Genomic DNA, 20,732 nt, shown 5'->3' with positions numbered 1-20,732 from the left:
TCAAGCATTGTTGTTGCGTTTGCAAAACCAATGCAAAATTTATTTAAAATAAACACAAATTCCTCTAACTTGCCTCTTTAGAGCATCACAATGTATATGTACTACAACACCATTCAGTTAAAAAGTATTAAGTACCTGACTTGGGGCGCGTATTGGTACACGTGTGACAGCGCCGCAGGCAGGAAAATCCCCAAAAACGCCAACGCCTAAGTGATCTTCATAAAAATGGTCAGACTATAGTGTGCGTATTTATTAGCGTGTCGTGTGTCACGGTTAGTCTGACGGCTTGCGTCTTTCCTCCTCCCACAGCCGCTGCAGTGACTTTCTAGTTTTTTTTTTTTTTTTTTTTCTTCTTCAGACTTCAATGGTTAATGTCCAAGCTCGACAGAGCACAGCACACGTCCGTGCAGGTGGTCATTCTTATCCCCTTCCCCCGGCACCAAGCTAGGCTAGCGGTTCGATGCAATTTCTCTATAGGAGAGAAAAAAAAATTGTCAGTTCGAGTCCTCTCCTACTCATGTGTGTTTAGAATACACAGTTTTGTCTGGTAATTCAGGCACGAGGTAGTACAAGAATAAATGGATGAATTAACAAAGAATAAAATAAGCAGGTAAAACAATATAAGAATAGACAAATCAAACTTCTTCTTCTTCTTCTTCTTATTATTATTATTATTATTATTATTATTATTATTATTATTATTATTATTATTATTATTATTATTATAATAATAATAATAATAATTAAATAATAAATAAATAAATAGATAAATAAAAAATAATGGAATGCCAACAACATCTGGTGTTCCCAGGCGGTCACCCATCCAAGTACTAACCGGACCCAACGTTGCTTAACTTCGCTGATCGGACGAGAAGCGGTGTGTTCAACGTGGTGTGGTCGTTGGCACTCGATGTGAGATTTTAGGCCGATTTAAATTCTTCCTGGCTTGCCCTACTATACTCCGTATACCCTGTGAATCAAGTCCTTTCTAGGTGTTTCTTGGTTTAATATCGTTTCCCTATTGGATTAATCTCTCTCTCTCTCTCTGTCTGTCTGTCTGTCTGTCTGTCTGTCTGTCTGTCTGTCTGTCTGTCTGTCTGTCTTCTGTCTCTCTTCTTCTTCTTCTTCTTCTTCTTCTTCTTATTATTATTATTATTATTATTATTCTGACACAGACTCAGTCTGCCTCCCTCTGTGGCTGGCTGGCTGGTTGGCTTGTTGCTCGCTGCATGCATGCCGCTGGCTGGAAAATCTGGCACCTCCTCCGACTCGATATTATTTGGTTTTACGCCGTTTTCTTGCTTGCCTCTCGGTTGTACGTCTCGGATGCGTGGTCCGAGGGTCAACGACGAGACGGAGACCGTGTTCGTATGACCCAGCGATGTTGGATCAAGTGGGAAAAACAGGAAATATTGTTACCCTACTACAACCGGGAAGGCACCAGTTACATATATATTACCGCGATCCAAAATGCGAGTCACACTCGTGAGCGAGACGTCGTATCACTACTACTACTACTACTCGCAGCAGCGCCTCATCATCTGTCACCATGACTGGCCGCGGCAAGGGAGGCAAGGGACTTGGAAAGGGAGGAGCCAAGCGTCACCGTAAGGTTTTGCGTGACAACATCCAGGGCATCACCAAGCCCGCTATCCGTCGGTTGGCTCGCCGAGGCGGCGTCAAGCGCATCTCCGGTCTCATCTACGAGGAGACTCGTGGGTGCTAAAGGTGTTCCTCGAGAACGTCATCAGGGATGCCGTCACCTACACCGAGCACGCCAAGCGCAAGACCGTCACTGCCATGGACGTCGTCTACGCCCTCAAGCGTCAGGGACGTACCCTCTACGGATTTGGCGGTTAAATCTGGTGTCTCGAATTTGGTGTCAACAACAGCAACTGCAAAAACACCATAAGAAAAGAGTCAACATATCCCGGACCTTTTATAGGTCCACACAAATGAAGAGAAGGAAAAAAGTTATAGACTAACACTACTAGGACTATGGTTGTTCCAAGTAAAAGTGTTGTCCCTACTCTTTACGTCATTATTACAATTTGTGTGTGTTTTTTTTTTTTTTTCCCTTTTCTTTCTTTTTTTCTTTTCCCTTCTTTCTATTTGTTTTCCTCTTTGTTTTATCACTCAAAGGTAAATCAAATGAAAGAGAAAGAATGATCAACTAAGTGATGTGAGGTCAGACACCAACCGCTGCTACAGGTGCTGTTTGTTTGTTTGTTTGTTTGTTAAGCTTCCGCCCATTAGTGGCGCAGGCAATTTTATTTCTTTATAGTGGTACCCATACAAGGAGGGAGGGTCCATATCAACACCGAAGCATCATCATCATCATCATCATCTTTGGTGTAGCCACCTAGATAGAACCTGGGTACCGCGGTGACATGTAGGTAGGTAGGTACCTTTCATTAAATCCCCCTCGCCGACTGACATACCTTCAAAACGGTGTGTGGTGTGATTCTTTCGAGCCGACGCGTGAACGTCTGTCTGTCTGCCCGATCCCACGTCCACCACCTTATCCACTATGGTCTGACCGCTTACTTGTATGGAGATCTTTTATTTATTTTTTTTTTTTTTTTTGTTCCTGCCGGGAATTTTCCGGCCTGCAGCGCTGTCACACTTGTACGTACCAATACGCACCTTAAGTAAGGTACTTAAAAAAAAAAAAAAAAAGTTGGAGAGTTTCTGTTTATCTTTAAATATATTTTGCATTGTTTTTGCAAACAAACACAGCAATACTTGACATCGTTTGATCCGCGCGCCCTCCCCTCTCGGGGATGACCGCCGAGTGAGATCACAGGTCAAAGTGAAAGCGTTAATCCATGGGTCACTCACTCACTCCCTGTCCCTACCTACCACCTACCAGCCAGGAGGGAAGCAAGAGAGGGGACACTTGCACGCACCAATACGCACCTTAAGTCAGGTAGGTACTTAATACTTGGTAATTGAACGGTGTTGTATTATATACATTGTGATGCTCTAAAAGAAAAGAAAATGAAAAGAAAAAAAAAAAAAAGAAAAGGCAAGTTGGAGTAAGCTTCTTGTTTATCTTTGAACATATTTCGCATTGTTTGTTTGTTTTTTTTGCAAACACAGCAATACTTGACAACGTTTAATCCGCATCTCTTGGATGACTGCCGAGTGAGATCACAGGTCAAAGTGACCGACCGCGTTAATTGATCCCTGTCCCGCTAGCTACCTACCAGCCAGGAGGGAAGCAAGAGAGCAAGACAGAGGGGCGTGTGCGGGAAGCAAGGTCCTCATTGACACACGGGCTCTAATCCCATAATTTGCTCAGCGCAAGTTTTTTTTTTTTTTTTTTTTTTTTTTTTTTTTTGCAGCGCTGCAGGCCGGAACAAAAAATAAAGAAAAAAATTCTACCATTAGCATTTCTATCATTCATTATCAAAAAATATATACCATCATTATTATTAATATCATTGTTAACACTATAGTCTATTCAATTCTCTAGATGTGTCAATGTGTGGCTCCGAAGAGGAGCCGGATATATATACTTGTTGGTGATGATATTGAGGAGGAGAGGGATTTACTTCTTCTCGGTCTTCTTGGGAAGGAGCACAGCCTGAATGTTTGGCAGCACGCCACCCTGTGCAATGGTGACCCCGGAGAGGAGCTTGTTAAGTTCCTCGTCGTTCCGGATGGCCAGCTGCAGGTGACGTGGGATGATGCGAGTCTTCTTGTTGTCGCGGGCGGCGTTGCCGGCAAGCTCGAGGACTTCGGCGGCCAGGTACTCCATGACCGCTGCAAGGTACACGGGGGCGCCAGCCCCCACTCGCTCGGCGTAGTTGCCCTTCCTCAGGAGGCGATGAATCCTGCCGACCGGGAACTGGAGTCCAGCACGGCTGGAACGGGACTTTGACTTTCCCTTCACCTTTCCTCCTTTGCCGCGTCCGGACATGGCGAGCAGTAGTAGTAGTGGTAGTAGGTGGGATTAACAAGTAGTAGTGGTATTATTAGCAAGTAACACTCCGTCAGCTGCGGGAGCGAGTCGGTGTGTTGTGCGTTATCTGTTCTTCGGCGGGCTCGTTTCCTCTATATAAAAGGAAGATCGGATCAGCGCGTAACACGTAACGCCCAACCGGGAGGCTGGCTCTCGCGGCGACTCGCGATCCTGAGCAGGATTGCTTACACGCCTTGGACACGTGGATGTCTACGGTGAGGAACACGGCAGACCGTCACATTCCTAAGACCACTTACAAACTCAGGTCGGCTCCGAGGCCTTCCAGGACCACGCAACTGCTTAGGGTTCAATTTCAGGCACTGCGGGACAGAGCAACGCTGAGAGGCTGGACGTATGACGAGTATAGGCAGTACACCCAACTAAAGGTTGCACTGCAAGACTCGACGGACCGAGGCCAGAGAGCACTGGGGAGGAAGCTGGCTTGCTCTCTTCCAGGAAATTTTGGAGGAGATAAAATGCCTTTCAGGTAGAACGACTGGCACTGAGACTTACCTCACTGACAACCGAGCCAGAAAACATACTAACAGTGACAAAGAACATCTTTTCACCTCCATCTGGAGTCAGGTCTACAGGGATGACTTTGACTGACTACGACGACAATGACCGTGTGCTGGAGTACTTCGCCACCGCAGTGCAAAGGATCTCCCATCGGCAACGCTGAACCTGCTCGTCTTACCGGTCGACTGCCTCATTTCCTCCCACCGTGGCAGATCCACATGCCTGGGAGGAAGTAAGATCAACAGACTAATTATCTCCAATCTTCCAGAGTCAGCTCTTTCCAGATTGCGGGTCATCTTCAACTCTGCACTCTCAGCTGGGTACTTCCTGACGGGTTCAAGCAGGCATGAGGATGATTCCCAGGCCGCTCACTCTTCCTGAGAGCTTCCGTCCCATCTGCTGCTAGAAGTACCGGGAAGTTGCTGGAGATGATCATAGTCTCGCGGCTCGTGTCCACCTGGAGGATGGTAACCACCTGCACCCAGCGCAGTACGGCTTCCACAGTGGCAGGGGCACCGCTCATGCCATTGCCTGGCCACCGAGACACTGGCTGTCCACCAAGCCAACAAGTTCCGCTGTAACGTCGTTCTGCGGGACTGGTAAGGCGTTTGATTGGGTCTGGCACCTTGGTTTGAAGTACAAGATTCTTCACCTGGGCCTGCCTGGCACGGTTGAGCGCCTCTTCTGTGACTTTCTCGACGACAGGTCTGCAAGGATCAGGGTCAAGAGCCACCTCGGCCCAGAGTTCCCCCTCGCCACCGGAGTCCCACAGGGCAGTGTGCTGTCGCCGTTGCTTTACAGCATCTACACAAGCGACTGCACTGCCTCGGGCGCCGGGGTTAATGTACTATATGCTGATGATATTTTTCAGGTTGTGTTCCATCCAGGCTGCTCCAGTATGATGCTGAACGCTCGGACTGGCAGAGAGATCGCCGGCATCAACTCTTTCGAGAAGGAGTGGAGGATTAGGACCAACATGGCCAAGTTCACCGTTGTACCCATCGCCACCAAGACCCTCGCCCCACTGCTGGTGGACGGGGACGACGTCGGCTTCAGGCCCAGGGGCTCTATCTTGGGCCTGGCTGTCGGCTCCATGGGGTACACTACTCACGTGACCCAGCGTGTGACGCGAGCAAAGGCAGCCCTCCCCAGGATGTACCGGTTCCGAGACTTGGCCACCGGTCTGAAGCTCCATCTCATTAAAGCTTTAAGCTTACCTATCCTCACCTATCCACCTGTTCCTTTGCACGCTCTCTCCAAAACAGCCATTAGCAGGTTGCAGAGAATCCAGAACTGCGCACTGCGGTTTGCCCTTGGTACCAGATGGTACGATTTTACCAGCTCGGCCGCGCTTCACGAGGCCGCGTCCCTCCCTGCCCTCAACGTCCGCCTACACGAGATGGCGGCCAAGGTGTGGCAGCGGATGGATGACCGAGAGAAGTTACCGCCGCGTGACGTAGCAGCGAAGCAGCCGAGCCAAGCCACGTACGGGATCTGCCAGGCCAGATGTCATCCCCCGAGTGACACCGACGGCAGCCCAGTGGCGGTTCTTTCTGTGTGCCCTCCCACCCCACCCTGCGCCCTGAGTTGCTGGGATGACGGCCTTCGTTCCAGCAAGGGGTACTCCGGGGTAAGCCTGCACAGCTCCCGGCTGCGAGGCTGAGACGGGGCCCACACAGCTGAGGGGACGTCTGGGTCTGATGGCGCGCCAGCGTCACCGAAGGACTCCCTTAAGAACCACCCACCTGCGTTGACTCCGCTCCTTACCGCCCCTATGGCTGCTCGGAGCTCCCGATTGTGACGCACCGACAAGACGATACTCGCCGCAATATCTTCAGAAGACTTCTGCGCTTGAGTGACCCCAACAACACTTTGTGCAGCAAGACACTTCTTTATACGTGTGCATTGTACATACTGCTTTGTAATTCATTAACCAGTGTTTGCTGTATTTAGTTCTTTCTCATTAACATGTATTGCTATAACTTTGCTTTTGTATAAATATTGCTTTTTCACTCTATATCCACAGCAGTACGGGTGGTTTTCCCCCGGGGACTCCGGTTTCCATCCTAAGCCATTTGTACTGACTGTGGATAACTTCCTCTTATATATATGTATATTAGTGTCTGCAATGTAACCCCCACTCTCCTCTATCTCACAGCAGTGCGGGTGGTTTTCCTCCGGGAACTCCGGTTTCCACCCGTTTACCTCTCATGTACTGCCCTGTGACATTCACCATCTTAACAGCTGCAGGCCGGTCCGCCCGGCAACTTTACACTCCTACTTTATTTCTATTTTTCTTCACTTTCTCTTCCCGTGTGCCAGCCAGGCGCACCTCCCCCCCTTCTTTGTAACCCCCCTTTCCTCAATAAATCTTTGAAATCTTTGAAATCTTTGGTGCAACACAACACAACTCTTCGCAAGTTGAACGACGCCGTTACTACCATGCCTCCCAAAGCATCAGGAAAGGCTGCCAAGAAGGCTGGCAAGGCTCAGAAGGCCATAGCCAAAGGGGACAAGAAGAAGAAGCGGAGGAGGAAGGAAAGCTACTCCATCTACATCTACAAGGTGCTCAAGCAGGTCCACCCCGACACTGGCGTGTCCTCCAAGGCTATGTCAATCATGAACTCTTTCGTGAACGACATTTTCGAGCGCATCGCTGCCGAGGCATCCCGCCTGGCACACTACAACAAGCGCTCCACCATCACCAGCCGGGAGATCCAGACTGCCGTCCGTCTCCTTCTGCCCGGCGAACTGGCAAAGCACGCCGTCTCTGAGGGCACCAAGGCTGTCACCAAGTACACCTCCTCCAAGTAAACTGACTGTCAGTCAGCTAGAAGGGGGGAAAGAAGAAAAAAGAGCAACTGCTGTCTCAGACAGTATTCAAACCCTACCCGGCTCCATAGGAGCCACACCTGAATCCAAAAAAAAAGGAGACACAATATAGACAAGTGTGGATGGTGGTCGCCGCTGGTGCACCAGAGCCGGATGGATGGATGGATGGATGGATGAGCTAGATGGCTGGCTCGTCATTAATGAGGCTCGCAACCGGGTCAGAGCAAAGAGATCCATCATCCACTGCACAACAGCAGCAGCCCGTAGTAGTAGTAGTATGATGATGATGATGATTAAGCGTACGTACGATACTAATCACGGCAGGCAGGCTTTGGAGGGTGGGTGCATTCATGCTCTTCTTCTTCTTCTTGATTGATGATGATGCCTCCTATTTCAGTAACATAACGTTTTCATCACACAAAGCTCAGGAAGCACACAGTTATTATAGCTTGTAACATGAATCTTCGCTCCTTTTTTTTTTTTTTTTTTTTTTGTTTCTTTCTTTCTTTTCTTGACTGAATTGCAGTGAATCAATCAATCAATATATCTACAAATCAGACTGGAGGAAAGCAGTCATTCTCCATCGGCCACCGACATACTACTGATCAGAAACATGCACATGGAATATCGGATCCTAGACACAGAGAGGAAGGTTGAAGAAAAAAAAAAAAAAAAAAAAAAGAAGAGAGAGAGAGAGAGAGAGAGAGAGAGAGAGAGAGAGAGAGAGAGAGAGAGAGAGAGAGAGAGAGAGAGAGAGAGAGAGAGAGAGAGAGAGAGAGAGAGAGAGAGAGAGTGAGAAAGTCTTCTAATCAGGAAATCGCTCGACCATACGGATCAAAGCCAACCCATTCATGGTCTATGTAATATTATTCTCTTTAGATAAAGCACCTTTGGCCCTGAAGAGGGCCTAGATATTGTTTGTTGTTGCTTGCTTGCCTTGGATGACACACTTATTAGGCACGCTCGCCACGGATTCGACGAGCCAGCTGGATGTCCTTGGGCATGATAGTGACACGCTTGGCGTGGATGGCGCACAGGTTAGTGTCTTCAAAGAGACCCACGAGATAAGCCTCGGAAGCTTCCTGGAGGGCCATGACAGCGGAGGACTGGAAGCGGAGGTCAGTCTTGAAATCCTGGGCAATTTCACGCACCAAGCGCTGGAAAGGCAGCTTCCTGATAAGCAGTTCGGTGCTCTTCTGATAACGGCGGATCTCACGGAGGGCCACGGTTCCTGGCCTGTAACGGTGGGGCTTCTTGACACCTCCAGTGGCAGGAGCAGATTTGCGAGCTGCCTTCGTGGCAAGCTGCTTGCGGGGCGCCTTGCCACCGGTGGACTTGCGGGCCGTTTGCTTAGTACGTGCCATGGTGAGTAAGTAAGTTACTGCCGCTCGGAACGAACAGTTGGGCGAGTTGAGCGCTTAGGCTGGCACTTCTTTAAATACGGTTTGCCGGGGCCCAACCTTGCCTTACGATTGGACGGGAATGACGTAAGAGTGTTCGACAACCACAGAAAACTCCCCCCTCCTAACCATAACAACATGTCATGGGTAACTCAAAGAAATTGAGGCAGGCGAGAGGGAGAGAAAAGAGGAAGGAAAGAGAGAAAAGAAAAACACAACAAAAAAATAAAATAAAAAATAAAAATTTTCTTAAAAACGCACGCACACACACACACACACACACACACACACACACACACACACACACACACACACACACACACACACACACACACACACACACACACACACACACACACACACACACACACACACACACAGAGAGAGAGAGAGAGAGAGAGAGAGAGAGAGAGAGAGAGAGAGAGAGAGAGAGAGAGAGAGAGAGAGAGAGAGAGAGAGAGAGAGAGAGAGAGAGAGAGAGAGAGAGAGAGAGAGAGAGAGAGAGAGAGAGATTACATTCTCATATAAGGAAAGGATATAATGTAAATTTATCATAGATATATGTATGTACAGTACGTGGTTTATGAAGAATTGTTACGCGAAAAATTTTTTTTTATTTTCAATATTCATTTAGTTAGGAAAAGGAGTGGTGAGTGACCTGACACGGCGAAATCCCTGAGACATCTTGGCTACAACAATGCTCTCTCTCTCTCTCTCTCTCTCTCTCTCTCTCTCTCTCTCTCTCTCTCTCTCTCTCTCTCTCTCTCTCTCTCTCTCTCTCTCTCTCTCTCTCACACACACACACACACACACACACACACACACACACACACACACACACACACACACTGGCCGGGTGGAGATATTTGGGTGTGTCTCCTTTCACGTGTAGCCCCTGTTCACCTAGCAGTGAGTAGGTACGGGATGTAAATCGAGGAGTTGTGACCTTGTTGTCCCGGTGTGTGGTGTGTGCCTGGTCTCAGGCCTATCCGAAGATCGGAAATAATGAGCTCTGAGCTCGTTCCGTAGGGTAACGTCTGGCTGTCTCGTCAGAGACTGCAGCAGATCAAACAGTGAAACACACACACGGCCCGGTAGCTCAGGGGTTAGAGCGCTGGCTTCACAAGCCAGAGGACCGGGGTTCGATTCCCCGGCCGGGTGGAGATATTTGGGTGTGTCTCCTTTCACGTGTAGCCCCTTTTCCCCCCCCTTTTTTTCCCCCCCTTTAAAAAAAGGAAAGGGCCAAAATTTTTTAAAAAAAAAAAATTTTTTCCCTTTTTTGGTTTTTTGTTTTTTTTGGGGGAAAAAAAGGGGGAAAAAAAATTTTTTTTTAAAAAAAAAAAATTATTAAAAAAATTTTTTTTTTTTTTTAAAAAAAAAAAAAAAATAAAAAAAAAAAAAAGGAAAAAAACCCTCCCCAAAAAACCCCCCAAAATTTTTTTGGGGGGGGGGGCCCCGGGGGGGGCCCCTTTTTTCCCCCCCCCTTTTTCCCTTGGTTCCCCTTTTGGGGTTTTTTAAATTTTTTTTTTTTTTTTTTTTTGGGGGAAACCCCCAAGGGGGTTTTTTTTCCCCCCCCTTTTTTTTTTTTTTCTTTTTTTCCTTTTTTTTTTTCTTTTTTTTCCCCTTTTTTTTTTTTTTTTTTTTTTTTTAAAACCCCCCCCCTTTTGGGGGGGCTTTTTCCGGGCCCCCCCCCCCCTTCCCCCCCTTTTTGGGGGGGGGCCTTTTTTCCCCCCCGGAATTTTGGGAAAACGGGGGTTTTTTTAAAATTTTAAAAAAAAAAAGGGAAAAAAAAAAAACCCAAAACCCCAAAAACCCCAAATTTTTTTGGGGAAAAAGCAAAAAAAAAAAAAAAGGAAAACCCTTTGGGGCCCCCCCCGGTTGGGGGGGAAAAAATTTCCCCTTAAAAGGGGGGAAAAAAACCCCCCAAAAAACCCCCCCCCCCAAGGCCCAATTTTGGGACAACACCGGGCCCCAACCCCTAATTTTGGCTCCCAGGCGGCCAAGGCGATTTTTTTTTTTTTTTTTTTCAGCGCTCAGGGGCCGGAACCTAAAGAGAAAAAAAATTCCTCCATTGGCTTTCTACCCTTCAATCAAAAATATTACCATTTCTTAAATTTTTAATTTGGTTAACAAAGCAATTCAAAACCCTAAGAAAGGTCAAATTGGTTTTGGCCCCAAAGAAGGAGGGAAAGTTATAATAACCTTGGTTGGTTGTTTAAGGAAAGGGTTTTACTTCTTTCGGTCTTTTAAAGGGGTGTTTTTTTTTTCCCCCCCTTTTTCTTTTCCCCAAATTTGTTTTCCTCTCGTTTTATCCACTCAAAGGTAAACCAAATGAAAGGAAAGGTTTCCTTGTTGTGGGGGGTTCCGGCAACCAACCGGCGGCCAGGTCTTTTGGTTTGGGTTAAGGGCCCGCCCCATTGTGGCGAGGTTTTTTCCTTTAAGGGTAACCCTCCAAGGGGAAGGGTCCAACAACCCGGAAGGGACTTTACTTTCCTTCACCTTTTTCCCCTTTGCCGGGTTCACCTAGCAGTGAGTAGGTACGGGATGTAAATCGAGGAGTTTAAAAGGTGTGTGGTTTATTCTTTCACCCGACGCGGGAACGGTCGGTTGTTGGCCCGTTATCCCCTTTCCCTTGGCGGGCCGTTTCCTTTATGGAAGATCTTTAGGGTTCCTGCCCAACCGGGAGGCTGGCCCTCCTCGCCACCTTGCAAAAAAAAATTGGAGAGGTTTTGTTTACTTTAAATTAATTTTCAATTGGGTTTGCAAACAAACACACAATCTTGCAAGTTTGAACCGGCCGCCCTTCCCTCCATGCCCCCAAAGATCAAGGAAAGGTGAAAGGAACCTGGGCAACCCTCCCGGGCCCATACCAAAGGGCCAAGGAAGGAAGAAGGGAGGGGAAACTTCCCACCTACCACCTTAACAAGGTCTTAAACGGTAAGAACGGGTGTTGGTATTAATCATTGGAACTCTTTGGAAAAGAAAAAAGAAAGGCAAGTTGGAGGCTTCCCGCCTTTGGAACATACCAAGGTTTTTTCCAAACACCAGCCAATAACTTGCCGTTTCCGTCTCCTTTCTGCCCGGGGAACGGCAAAGGACCGCCGCTTAAGGGACCCTGTCCCGTACACCTCCCCAAGGGAACGAGAGCAAGCAGAAGGGGGGGGGAAAAAGCAAGGTCCTCAGACAAGGGTAATTCCCAAATTTGCTCAGCGCAAGGCGTTTTTTTTTTTTTGCAGCGCTGCAGGCCGGAACAAAAAATAAAGAAAAAAAATTCTACCAATAACATTTCTATCATTCATTATCAAAAAATATATACCATCATTATTATTAATATCATGGTTAACACTATAGTCTATTCAATTCTCTAGATGTGTCAATGTGTGGCTCGAAGAGGAGCCGGATGTATATACTTGTTGGTGATGATATTGAGGAGGAGAGGATTTACTTCTTCTCGGTCTTCTTGGGAAGGGGGGTTTGGCACAGCCCCCTTGTTAATGGTGACCTTGTTGTCTCGGTTTCCATCCCAAAGCTCAGGGAAGCAACATTTTTTTGCCCTTGGGAACTGAACTTCGGCCCTTTTTTTTTTTTTAATTTAACCCCCGACTGTTGGCAGTTGTTCCTCAACAATAATCCTACCAAATCCAGACCTGGAAGGGGAAACTTTATTTCCTTCCCCCCTCCTTTGCCGCTCCACATGGGAATATGGTTAGAAAGAGGGGGTTAAAGAATAGAGAGAGAGAGAGAGAGAGAGAGAGAGAGAGAGAGAGAGAGAGAGAGAGAGAGAGAGAGAGAGAGAGAGAGAGAGAGAGAGAGAGAGAGAGAGAGAGAAGAGGGACAGAAGGATCCCACCGACAATTCTAGACGATTCCAGGCCAAGTTGGGGGATTGCCTGGGGCCTTCTTTAAATTACGGTTTTTGCCGGGGCCCAACCCCTTGGCCCTTTTAGGATTTGGGACGGGGGAAGGAAGGAGGGGAAAAAGAAAAAAAAAAAAAAGATGGGAACCAAAGAAAGAGGAGGGAGAAGGAGAAAAGAGGAAGGAAGGAAGAAAAAAAAAAAAAAAAATAAAATTTTTTCGCCACAAAACCAAAAAACAAAACCACACCCCCAAACCCCACACCAAACACAACCCACACCCCCAACACCCCAAACCACAAAACCACCCCCCAAACACGGCAACCCACCTTGGTCAACAAAGAGGAGGAGGGGAGAGGGAGGAGGGGGGAGAGGAGGGAAGAGGGAGGACCTTAAGGGGATTTTTAAATTTTCCCAAATTGTTCATTACGGGTTTAGAAGAATTGTTGAAAAAATTTCCCAAATAAAATTCATTTAAATTTTTTTTTTTTTTTTTTTTTTTTTTTCCCGTTTACATGATTTTACCGGATATGTGCATAAATCGCAAAATTAGAAAATGGAGTGATTTTCGCGCGTCCCCCCCCATTATCGACCCCCAATTTGATTTGGCTAATTTGCATAAAATTTCCATAAATTAGCAGAAACATTGCATACATTAGCCCCTACCGAAAAAAAAAAAAAGTTGACAATTTCACAATATAATTATTTCAAATGCAAGGGCCACCAACATATAGCATGAAAATCCTAATATATACACAGACACACTTTAGCAACTACGATCCACAAAAAAACAAAAAAACATTATATTTTACATACAAAGAATATGATTTCTCAAATATACCTGAATGACATCAGCAAAGCAACCATTTTAGATTCTAAGGTCAAATTACGATGGATGGATGATGTAAAGATAGCAATCGATCATTTCATTCACCAAATACCCACTGCAACATGGCCAAGACAAATTGTTAATCAGATTATTATAGTGTGAAGATCACTTAGACGTTGCCATTTTTGGGAATTTCCCGGCCTGCCGTTGCTGGGCAAATTAAGGGATTAGAGCCTATGTGTCAATGATAACCTTGCTCCCCACACACCATGGATTAACACGGTCACTTTGACCTGTGACCTCACTCGGTCACCCAGAAGGATGTGACAACGCTCGGAGGAAACGTTGTCAAGCATTGTTGTTGCGTTTGCAAAACCAATGCAAAATTTATTTAAAATAAACACAAATTCCTCTAACTTGCCTCTTTAGAGCATCACAATGTATATGTACTACAACACCATTCAGTTAAAAAGTATTAAGTACCTGACTTGGGGCGCGTATTGGTACACGTGTGACAGCGCCGCAGGCAGGAAAATCCCCAAAAACGCCAACGCCTAAGTGATCTTCATAAAAATGGTCAGACTATAGTGTGCGTATTTATTAGCGTGTCGTGTGTCACGGTTAGTCTGACGGCTTGCGTCTTTCCTCCTCCCACAGCCGCTGCAGTGACTTTCTAGGTTTTTTTTTTTTTTTTTTTCCTTCTTCTTCAGACTTCAATGGTTAATATCCAAGCTCGACAGAGCACAGCACACGTCCGTGCAGGTGGTCATTCTTATCCCCTTCCCCCGGCACCAAGCTAGGCTAGCGGTTCGATGCAATTTCTCTATAGGAGAGAAAAAAAAAAATGTCAGTTCGAGTCCTCTCCTATTCATGTGTGTTTAGAATACACAGTTTTGTCTGGTAATCCAGGCACGAGGTAGTACAAGAATAAATGGATGAATTAACAAAGAATAAAATAAGCAGGTAAAACAATATAAGAATAGACAAATCAAACTTCTTCTTCTTCTTCTTCTTCTTCTTCTTCTTCTTATTATTATTATTATTATTATTATTATTATTATTATTATTATTATTATAATAATAATAATAATAATAATAAAATAAATAAATAAATAGATAAATGAAAAATAATGGAATGCCAACAACATCTGGTGTTCCCAGGCGGTCACCCATCCAAGTACTAACCGGACCCAACGTTGCTTAACTTCGCTGATCGGACGAGAAGCGGTGTGTTCAACGTGGTGTGGTCGTTGGCACTCGATGTGAGATTTTAGGCCCCTTTAAATTCTTCCTGGCTTGCCCTACTATACTCCGTATACCCTGTGAATCAAGTCCTTTCTAGGTGTTTCTTGGTTTAATATCGTTTCCCTATTGGATTAATCTAATCTCTGTCTGTCTGTCTGTCTGTCTGTCTGTCTGTCTGTCTGTCTGTCTGTCTCTCTCATTCTTCTTCTTCTTCTTCTTCTTCTTCTTCTTCTTCTTCTTCTTCTTCTTATTATTATTATTATTATTATTATTATTATTATTATTATTATTATTCTGACACAGACTCAGTCTGCCTCCTCTGTGGCTGGCTGGCTGGTTGGCTTGTTGCTCGCTGCATGCATGCCGCTGGCTGGAAAATCTGGCACCTCCTCCGACTCGATATTATTTGGTTTTACGCCGTTTTCTTGCTTGCCTCTCGGTTGTACGTCTCGGATGCGTGGTCCGAGGGTCAACGACGAGACGGAGACCGTGTTCGTATGACCCAGCGATGTTGGATCAAGTGGGAAAAACAGGAAATATTGTTACCCTACTACAACCGGGAAGGCACCTGCTCCATATATATATTACCGCGAGGCAAAAATGCGAGTCACACTCGTGAGCGAGACATCGTATCACTACTACTACTACTACTCGCAGCAGCGCCTCATCATCTGTCACCATGACTGGCCGCGGCAAGGAGGCAAGGGACTTGGAAAGGGAGGAGCCAAGCGTCACCGTAAGGTTTTGCGTGACAACATCCAGGGCATCACCAAGCCCGCTATCCGTCGGTTGGCTCGCCGAGGCGGCGTCAAGCGCATCTCCGGTCTCATCTACGAGGAGACTCGTGGGGTGCTAAAGGTGTTCCTCGAGAACGTCATCAGGGATGCCGTCACCTACACCGAGCACGCCAAGCGCAAGACCGTCACTGCCATGGACGTCGTCTACGCCCTCAAGCGTCAGGGACGTACCCTCTACGGATTTGGCGGTTAAATCTGGTGTCTGGAATTTGGTGTCAACAACAGCAACTGCAAAAGCACCATAAGAAAAGAGTCAACATATCCCGGACCTTTTATAGGTCCACACAAATGAAGAGAAGGAAAAAGTTATAGACTAACACTACTAGGACTATGGTTGTTCCAAGTAAAAGTGTTGTCCCTACTCTTTACGTCATTACTACAATTTGTGTGTGTTTTTTTTTTTTTTTTTTTTTTTTTCCTTTTCTTTCTTTTTTTCTTTTCCTTTCTTTCTATTTGTTTTCCTCTCTGTTTTATCACTCAAAGGTAAATCAAATGAAAGAGAAAGGATTATCAACTAAGTGATGTGAGGTCAGACACCAACCGCTGCTACAGGTGCTGTTTGTTTGTTTGTTTGTTAAGCTTCCGCCCATTAGTGGCGCAGGCAATTTTATTTCTTTATAGTGGTACCCATACAAGGAGGGAGGGTCCATATCAACACCGAAGCGCATCATCATCATCATCATCATCATCATCATCTTTGGTGTAGCCACCTAGATAGAACCTGGGTACCGCGGTGACATGTAGGTAGGTAGGTACCTTTCATTAAATCCCCCTCGCCGACTGACATACCTTCAAAACGGTGTGTGGTGTGATTCTTTCGAGCCGACGCGTGAACGTCTGTCTGTCTGCCCGATCCCACGTCCACCACCTTATCCACTATGGTCTGACCGCTTACTTGTATGGAGATCTTTTAGGTTTTTTTTTTTTTTTTTTGTTCCTGCCGGGAATTTTCCGGCCTGCAGCGCTGTCACACTCCAATACGCACACCTTAAAGAAAAAAAAAAAAAAAAAAAGTTGAGAGAGTTTCTGTTTATCTTTAAATATATTTTGCATTGTTTTTGCAAACAAACACAGCAATACTTGACATCGTTTGATCCGCGCGCCCTCCCCTCTCGGGGATGACCGCCGAGTGAGATCACAGGTCAAAGTGAAAGCGTTAATCCATGGGTCACTCACTCACTCCCTCCCTGTCCCTACCTACCACCTACCAGCCAGGAGGGAAGCAAGAGAGGGGGGACACTTGCACGCACCAATACGCACCTTAAGTCAGGTAGGTACTTAATACTTGGTAATTGAACGGTGTTGTATTATATACATTGTGATGCTCTAAAAGAAAAAGAAAAGAAAAAAAAAGAAAAAGAAAAGGCAAGTTGGAGTAAGCTTCTTGTTTATCTTTGAACATATTTCGCATTGTTTGTTTTTGCAAACACAGCAATACTTGACAACGTTTAATCCGCATCTCTTGGATGACTGCCGAGTGAGATCACAGGTCAAAGTGACCGACCGCGTTAATTGATCCCTGTCCCGCTAGCTACCTACCAGCCAGGAGGGAAGCAAGAGAGCAAGACAGAGAGAGGGGCGTGTGCGGGAAGCAAGGTCCTCATTGACACACGGGCCCTAATCCCATAATTTGCTCAGCGCAAGGCGTTTTTTTTTTTTTTTTTTTTTTTTTTTTGCAGCGCTGCAGGCCGGAACAAAAAAAAAATAAAGAGAAAAAAAAATTCTACCAATAGCATTTCTATCATTCATTATCAAAAAAATATATACCATCATTATTATTAATATCATGGTTAACACTATAGTCTATTCAATTCTCTAGATGTGTCAATGTGTGGCTCCGAAGAGGAGCCGGATGTATATACTTGTTGGTGATGATATTGAGGAGGAGAGGATTTACTTCTTCTCGGTCTTCTTGGGAAGGAGCACAGCCTGAATGTTTGGCAGCACGCCACCCTGTGCAATGGTGACCCCGGAGAGGAGCTTGTTAAGTTCCTCGTCGTTCCGGATGGCCAGCTGCAGGTGACGCGGGATGATGCGAGTCTTCTTGTTGTCGCGGGCGGCGTTGCCGGCAAGCTCGAGGACTTCGGCGGCCAGGTACTCCATGACCGCTGCAAGGTACACGGGGGCGCCAGCCCCCACTCGCTCGGCGTAGTTGCCCTTCCTCAGGAGGCGATGAATCCTGCCGACCGGGAACTGGAGTCCAGCACGGCTGGAACGGGACTTTGACTTTCCCCTTCACCTTTCCTCCTTTGCCGCGTCCGGACATGGCGAGTAGTGGTGGTAGTAGTAGGTGGGATTAACAAGTAGTAGTGGTAGTATTATTAGCAAGTAACACTCCGTCAGCTGCGGGAGCGAGTCGGTGTGTTGTGCGTTATCTGTTCTTCGGCGGGCTCGTTTCCTCTATATAAAAAGGAAGATCGGATCAGCGCGTAACACGTAACGCCCAACCGGGAGGCTGGCTCTCGCGGCGACTCGCGATCCTGAGCAGGATTGCTTACATAAATGGCACTCTTCAAGTCGGGTGCAACACAACACACAACTCTTCGCAAGTTGAACGACGCCGTTACTACCATGCCTCCCAAAGCATCAGGAAAGGCTGCCAAGAAGGCTGGCAAGGCTCAGAAGGCCATAGCCAAAGGGGACAAGAAGAAGAAGCGGAGGAGGAAGGAAAGCTACTCCATCTACATCTACAAGGTGCTCAAGCAGGTCCACCCCGACACTGGCGTGTCCTCCAAGGCTATGTCAATCATGAACTCTTTCGTGAACGACATTTTCGAGCGCATCGCTGCCGAGGCATCCCGCCTGGCACACTACAACAAGCGCTCCACCATCACCAGCCGGGAGATCCAGACTGCCGTCCGTCTCCTTCTGCCCGGCGAACTGGCAAAGCACGCCGTCTCTGAGGGCACCAAGGCTGTCACCAAGTACACCTCCTCCAAGTAAACTGACTGTCAGTCAGCTAGAAGGGGGGAAAGAAGAAAAAAGAGCAACTGCTGTCTCAGACAGTATTCAAACCCTACCCGGCTCCATAGGAGCCACACCTGAATCCAAAAAAAAAGGAGACACAATATAGACAAGTGTGGATGGTGGTCGCCGCTGGTGCACCAGAGCCGGATGGATGGATGGATATGGATGAGCTAGATGGCTGGCTCGTCATTAATGAGGCTCGCAACCGGGTCAGAGCAAAGAGATCCATCATCCACTGCACAACAGCAGCACCCGTAGTAGTAGTAGTATGATGATGGTGATGATTAAGCGTACGTACGATACTAATCACGGCAGGCAGGCTTTGGAGGGTGGGTGCATTCATGCTCTTCTTCTTCTTCTTGATTAATGATGATGCCTCCTATTTCAGTAACATAACGTTTTTCATCACACAAAGCTCAGGAAGCACACATTTATTATAGCTTGTAACATGAATCTTCGCTCCTTTTTTTTTTTTTTTTATTTTTTTATTTCTTTCTTTTCTTGACTGAATTGCAGTGAATCAATCAATCAATATATCTACAAATCAGACTGGAGGGAAAGCAGTCATTCTCCATCGGCCACCGACATACTACTGATCAGAAACATGCACATGGAATATCGGATCCTAGACACAGAGAGGAAGGTTGAAGAAAAAAAAAAAAAAGAGAGAGAGAGAGAGAGAGAGAGAGAGAGAGAGAGAGAGAGAGAGAGAGAGAGAGAGAGAGAGAGAGAGAGAGAGAGAGAGAGAGAGAGAGAGAGAGAGAGAGAGAGAGAGAGAGAGAGAGAGAGAGAGAGAGAGAGAGAGAGAGAGAAAAAAAAAAAAGTCTTCTAATCAGGAAATCGCTCGACCATACGGATCAAAGCCAACCCATTCATGGTCTATGTAATATTATTCTCTTTAGATAAAGCACCTTTGGCCCTGAAGAGGGCCTAGATATTGTTTGTTGTTGCTTGCTTGCCTTGGATGACACACTTATTAGGCACGCTCGCCACGGATTCGACGAGCCAGCTGGATGTCCTTGGGCATGATAGTGACACGCTTGGCGTGGATGGCGCACAGGTTAGTGTCTTCAAAGAGACCCACGAGATAAGCCTCGGAAGCTTCCTGGAGGGCCATGACAGCGGAGGACTGGAAGCGGAGGTCAGTCTTGAAATCCTGGGCAATTTCACGCACCAAGCGCTGGAAAGGCAGCTTCCTGATAAGCAGTTCGGTGCTCTTCTGATAACGGCGGATCTCACGGAGGGCCACGGTTCCTGGCCTGTAACGGTGGGGCTTCTTGACACCTCCAGTGGCAGGAGCAGATTTGCGAGCTGCCTTCGTGGCAAGCTGCTTGCGGGGCGCCTTGCCACCGGTGGACTTGCGGGCCGTTTGCTTAGTACGTGCCATGGTGAGTAAGTAAGTTACTGCCGCTCGGAACGAACAGTTGGGCGAGTTGAGCGCTTAGGCTGGCACTTCTTTAAATACGGTTTGCCGGGGCCCAACCTTGCCTTACGATTGGACGGGAATGACGTAAGAGTGTTCGACAACCACAGAAAACTCCCCCCCCTCCTAACCATAACAACATGTCATGGGTAACTCAAAGAAATTGAGGCAGGCGAGAGGGAGAGAAAAGAGGAAGGAAAGAGAGAAAAAAAAACACAAAAAAAAATAAAATAAAAAAAAAACAAACACACACACACACACACACACACACACACACACACACACACACACACACACACACACACACACACACACACACACACACACACACACACACACACACACACACACACACACACACACACACACAGAGACACAGAGAGAGAGAGAGAGAGAGAGAGAGAGAGAGAGAGAGAGAGAGAGAGAGAGAGAGAGAGAGAGAGAGAGAGAGAGAGAGAGAGAGATTACATTCTCATATAAGGAAAGGATATAATGTAAATTTATCATAGATATATGTATGTACAGTACGTGGTTTATGAAGAATTGTTACGCGAAAAGTTTTTTTATTTTCAATATTCATTTAGTTAGGAAAAAGGAGTGGTGAGTGACCTGACACGGCGAAATCCCCTGAGACATCTTGGCTACAACAATGCTCTCTCTCTCTCTCTCTCTCTCTCTCTCTCTCTCTCTCTCTCTCTCTCTCTCTCTCTCTCTCTCTCTCTCTCTCTCTCTCTCTCTCTCTCTCTCTCTCTCTCTCTCTCTCTCTCTCTCTCTCTCTCTCACACACACACACACACACACACACACACACACACACACACACACACACACACACTGGCCGGGTGGAGATATTTGGGTGTGTCTCCTTTCACGTGTAGCCCCTGTTCACCTAGCAGTGAG

General features: G+C 46.6%; 4 protein-coding genes, 2 non-coding genes and 2 pseudogenes across 6 annotated transcripts; 3 read left to right on the top strand and 5 right to left on the bottom strand.

Moving 5' to 3' along the window:
- Positions 1 to 786: 786 nt before the first annotated feature.
- LOC123500794 lies at positions 787 to 905 on the bottom strand. The gene has a single exon (XR_006673460.1). It is a non-coding gene; the product is annotated as a 5S ribosomal RNA (ribosomal RNA).
- Positions 906 to 1,477: 572 nt separating this feature from the next.
- On the top strand, positions 1,478 to 1,909 carry LOC123500790 (annotated as a pseudogene).
- Positions 1,910 to 3,489: 1,580 nt separating this feature from the next.
- On the bottom strand, positions 3,490 to 3,955 carry LOC123500788 (histone H2A). The gene has a single exon (XM_045249400.1). It carries the CDS (start codon positions 3,923 to 3,925, stop codon positions 3,554 to 3,556), a length of 372 nt encoding a protein of 123 aa, XP_045105335.1. The 5' UTR covers positions 3,926 to 3,955; the 3' UTR covers positions 3,490 to 3,553.
- A 2,973-nt stretch (positions 3,956 to 6,928) lies between these two features.
- LOC123500786 (histone H2B) lies at positions 6,929 to 7,327 on the top strand. Its single transcript, XM_045249399.1, has one exon. The coding sequence runs from the start codon at positions 6,929 to 6,931 to the stop codon at positions 7,298 to 7,300; it is 372 nt and encodes a 123-aa protein (XP_045105334.1). The 3' UTR covers positions 7,301 to 7,327.
- A 908-nt stretch (positions 7,328 to 8,235) lies between these two features.
- Positions 8,236 to 19,923, bottom strand: LOC123500791. The gene is made up of 6 exons (XM_045249402.1): positions 19,389 to 19,923; positions 18,463 to 18,483; positions 18,277 to 18,341; positions 17,395 to 17,621; positions 15,539 to 15,670; positions 8,236 to 8,735 (listed from the first exon to the last, which is right to left on the bottom strand). The coding sequence occupies exons 1-6, from the start codon at positions 19,794 to 19,796 to the stop codon at positions 8,272 to 8,274; spliced, it is 1,317 nt and encodes a 438-aa protein (XP_045105337.1). The 5' UTR covers positions 19,797 to 19,923; the 3' UTR covers positions 8,236 to 8,271.
- On the bottom strand, positions 12,140 to 17,818 carry LOC123500789 (annotated as a pseudogene).
- On the bottom strand, positions 14,537 to 14,655 carry LOC123500793. The gene has a single exon (XR_006673459.1). It is a non-coding gene; the product is annotated as a 5S ribosomal RNA (ribosomal RNA).
- Positions 17,930 to 18,412, top strand: LOC123500785 (histone H2B-like). Its single transcript, XM_045249398.1, has one exon. It carries the CDS (start codon positions 17,945 to 17,947, stop codon positions 18,383 to 18,385), a length of 441 nt encoding a protein of 146 aa, XP_045105333.1. The 5' UTR covers positions 17,930 to 17,944; the 3' UTR covers positions 18,386 to 18,412.
- Positions 19,924 to 20,732: the final 809 nt, after the last annotated feature.

Source organism: Portunus trituberculatus, unplaced genomic scaffold, assembly GCF_017591435.1.
Source record: "Portunus trituberculatus isolate SZX2019 unplaced genomic scaffold, ASM1759143v1 PGA_scaffold_486__1_contigs__length_31040, whole genome shotgun sequence".
In the NCBI taxonomy this organism is placed as follows: domain Eukaryota; kingdom Metazoa; phylum Arthropoda; class Malacostraca; order Decapoda; family Portunidae; genus Portunus; species Portunus trituberculatus.
The sequence above is the reverse complement of the archived record's forward strand: the minus strand, read 5'-3'. Positions and strand labels throughout refer to the sequence as shown.

What these genes read in the sequence shown, in the direction of transcription:
- LOC123500785 (XM_045249398.1), top strand. Translation starts at nt 17,945, where the DNA reads ATGGCACTCTTCAAGTCGGGTGCAACACAACACACAACTCTTCGCAAG.
- LOC123500791 (XM_045249402.1), bottom strand. Translation starts at nt 19,796, where the DNA reads ATGGCACGTACTAAGCAAACGGCCCGCAAGTCCACCGGTGGCAAGGCG. An exon ending in TGTGGCTCCTATGGAGCCGG is followed by an intron (nt 18,342 to 18,462) that starts GTAGGGTTTGAA and finishes TGGTGCCCTCAG; the next exon opens with AGACGGCGTGCTTTGCCAGT. An exon ending in CAGTCTGGATCTCCCGGCTG is followed by an intron (nt 17,622 to 18,276) that starts GTGATGGTGGAG and finishes CCCGGTCGGCAG; the next exon opens with GATTCATCGCCTCCTGAGGA.
- LOC123500788 (XM_045249400.1), bottom strand. Translation starts at nt 3,925, where the DNA reads ATGTCCGGACGCGGCAAAGGAGGAAAGGTGAAGGGAAAGTCAAAGTCC.
- LOC123500786 (XM_045249399.1), top strand. Translation starts at nt 6,929, where the DNA reads ATGCCTCCCAAAGCATCAGGAAAGGCTGCCAAGAAGGCTGGCAAGGCT.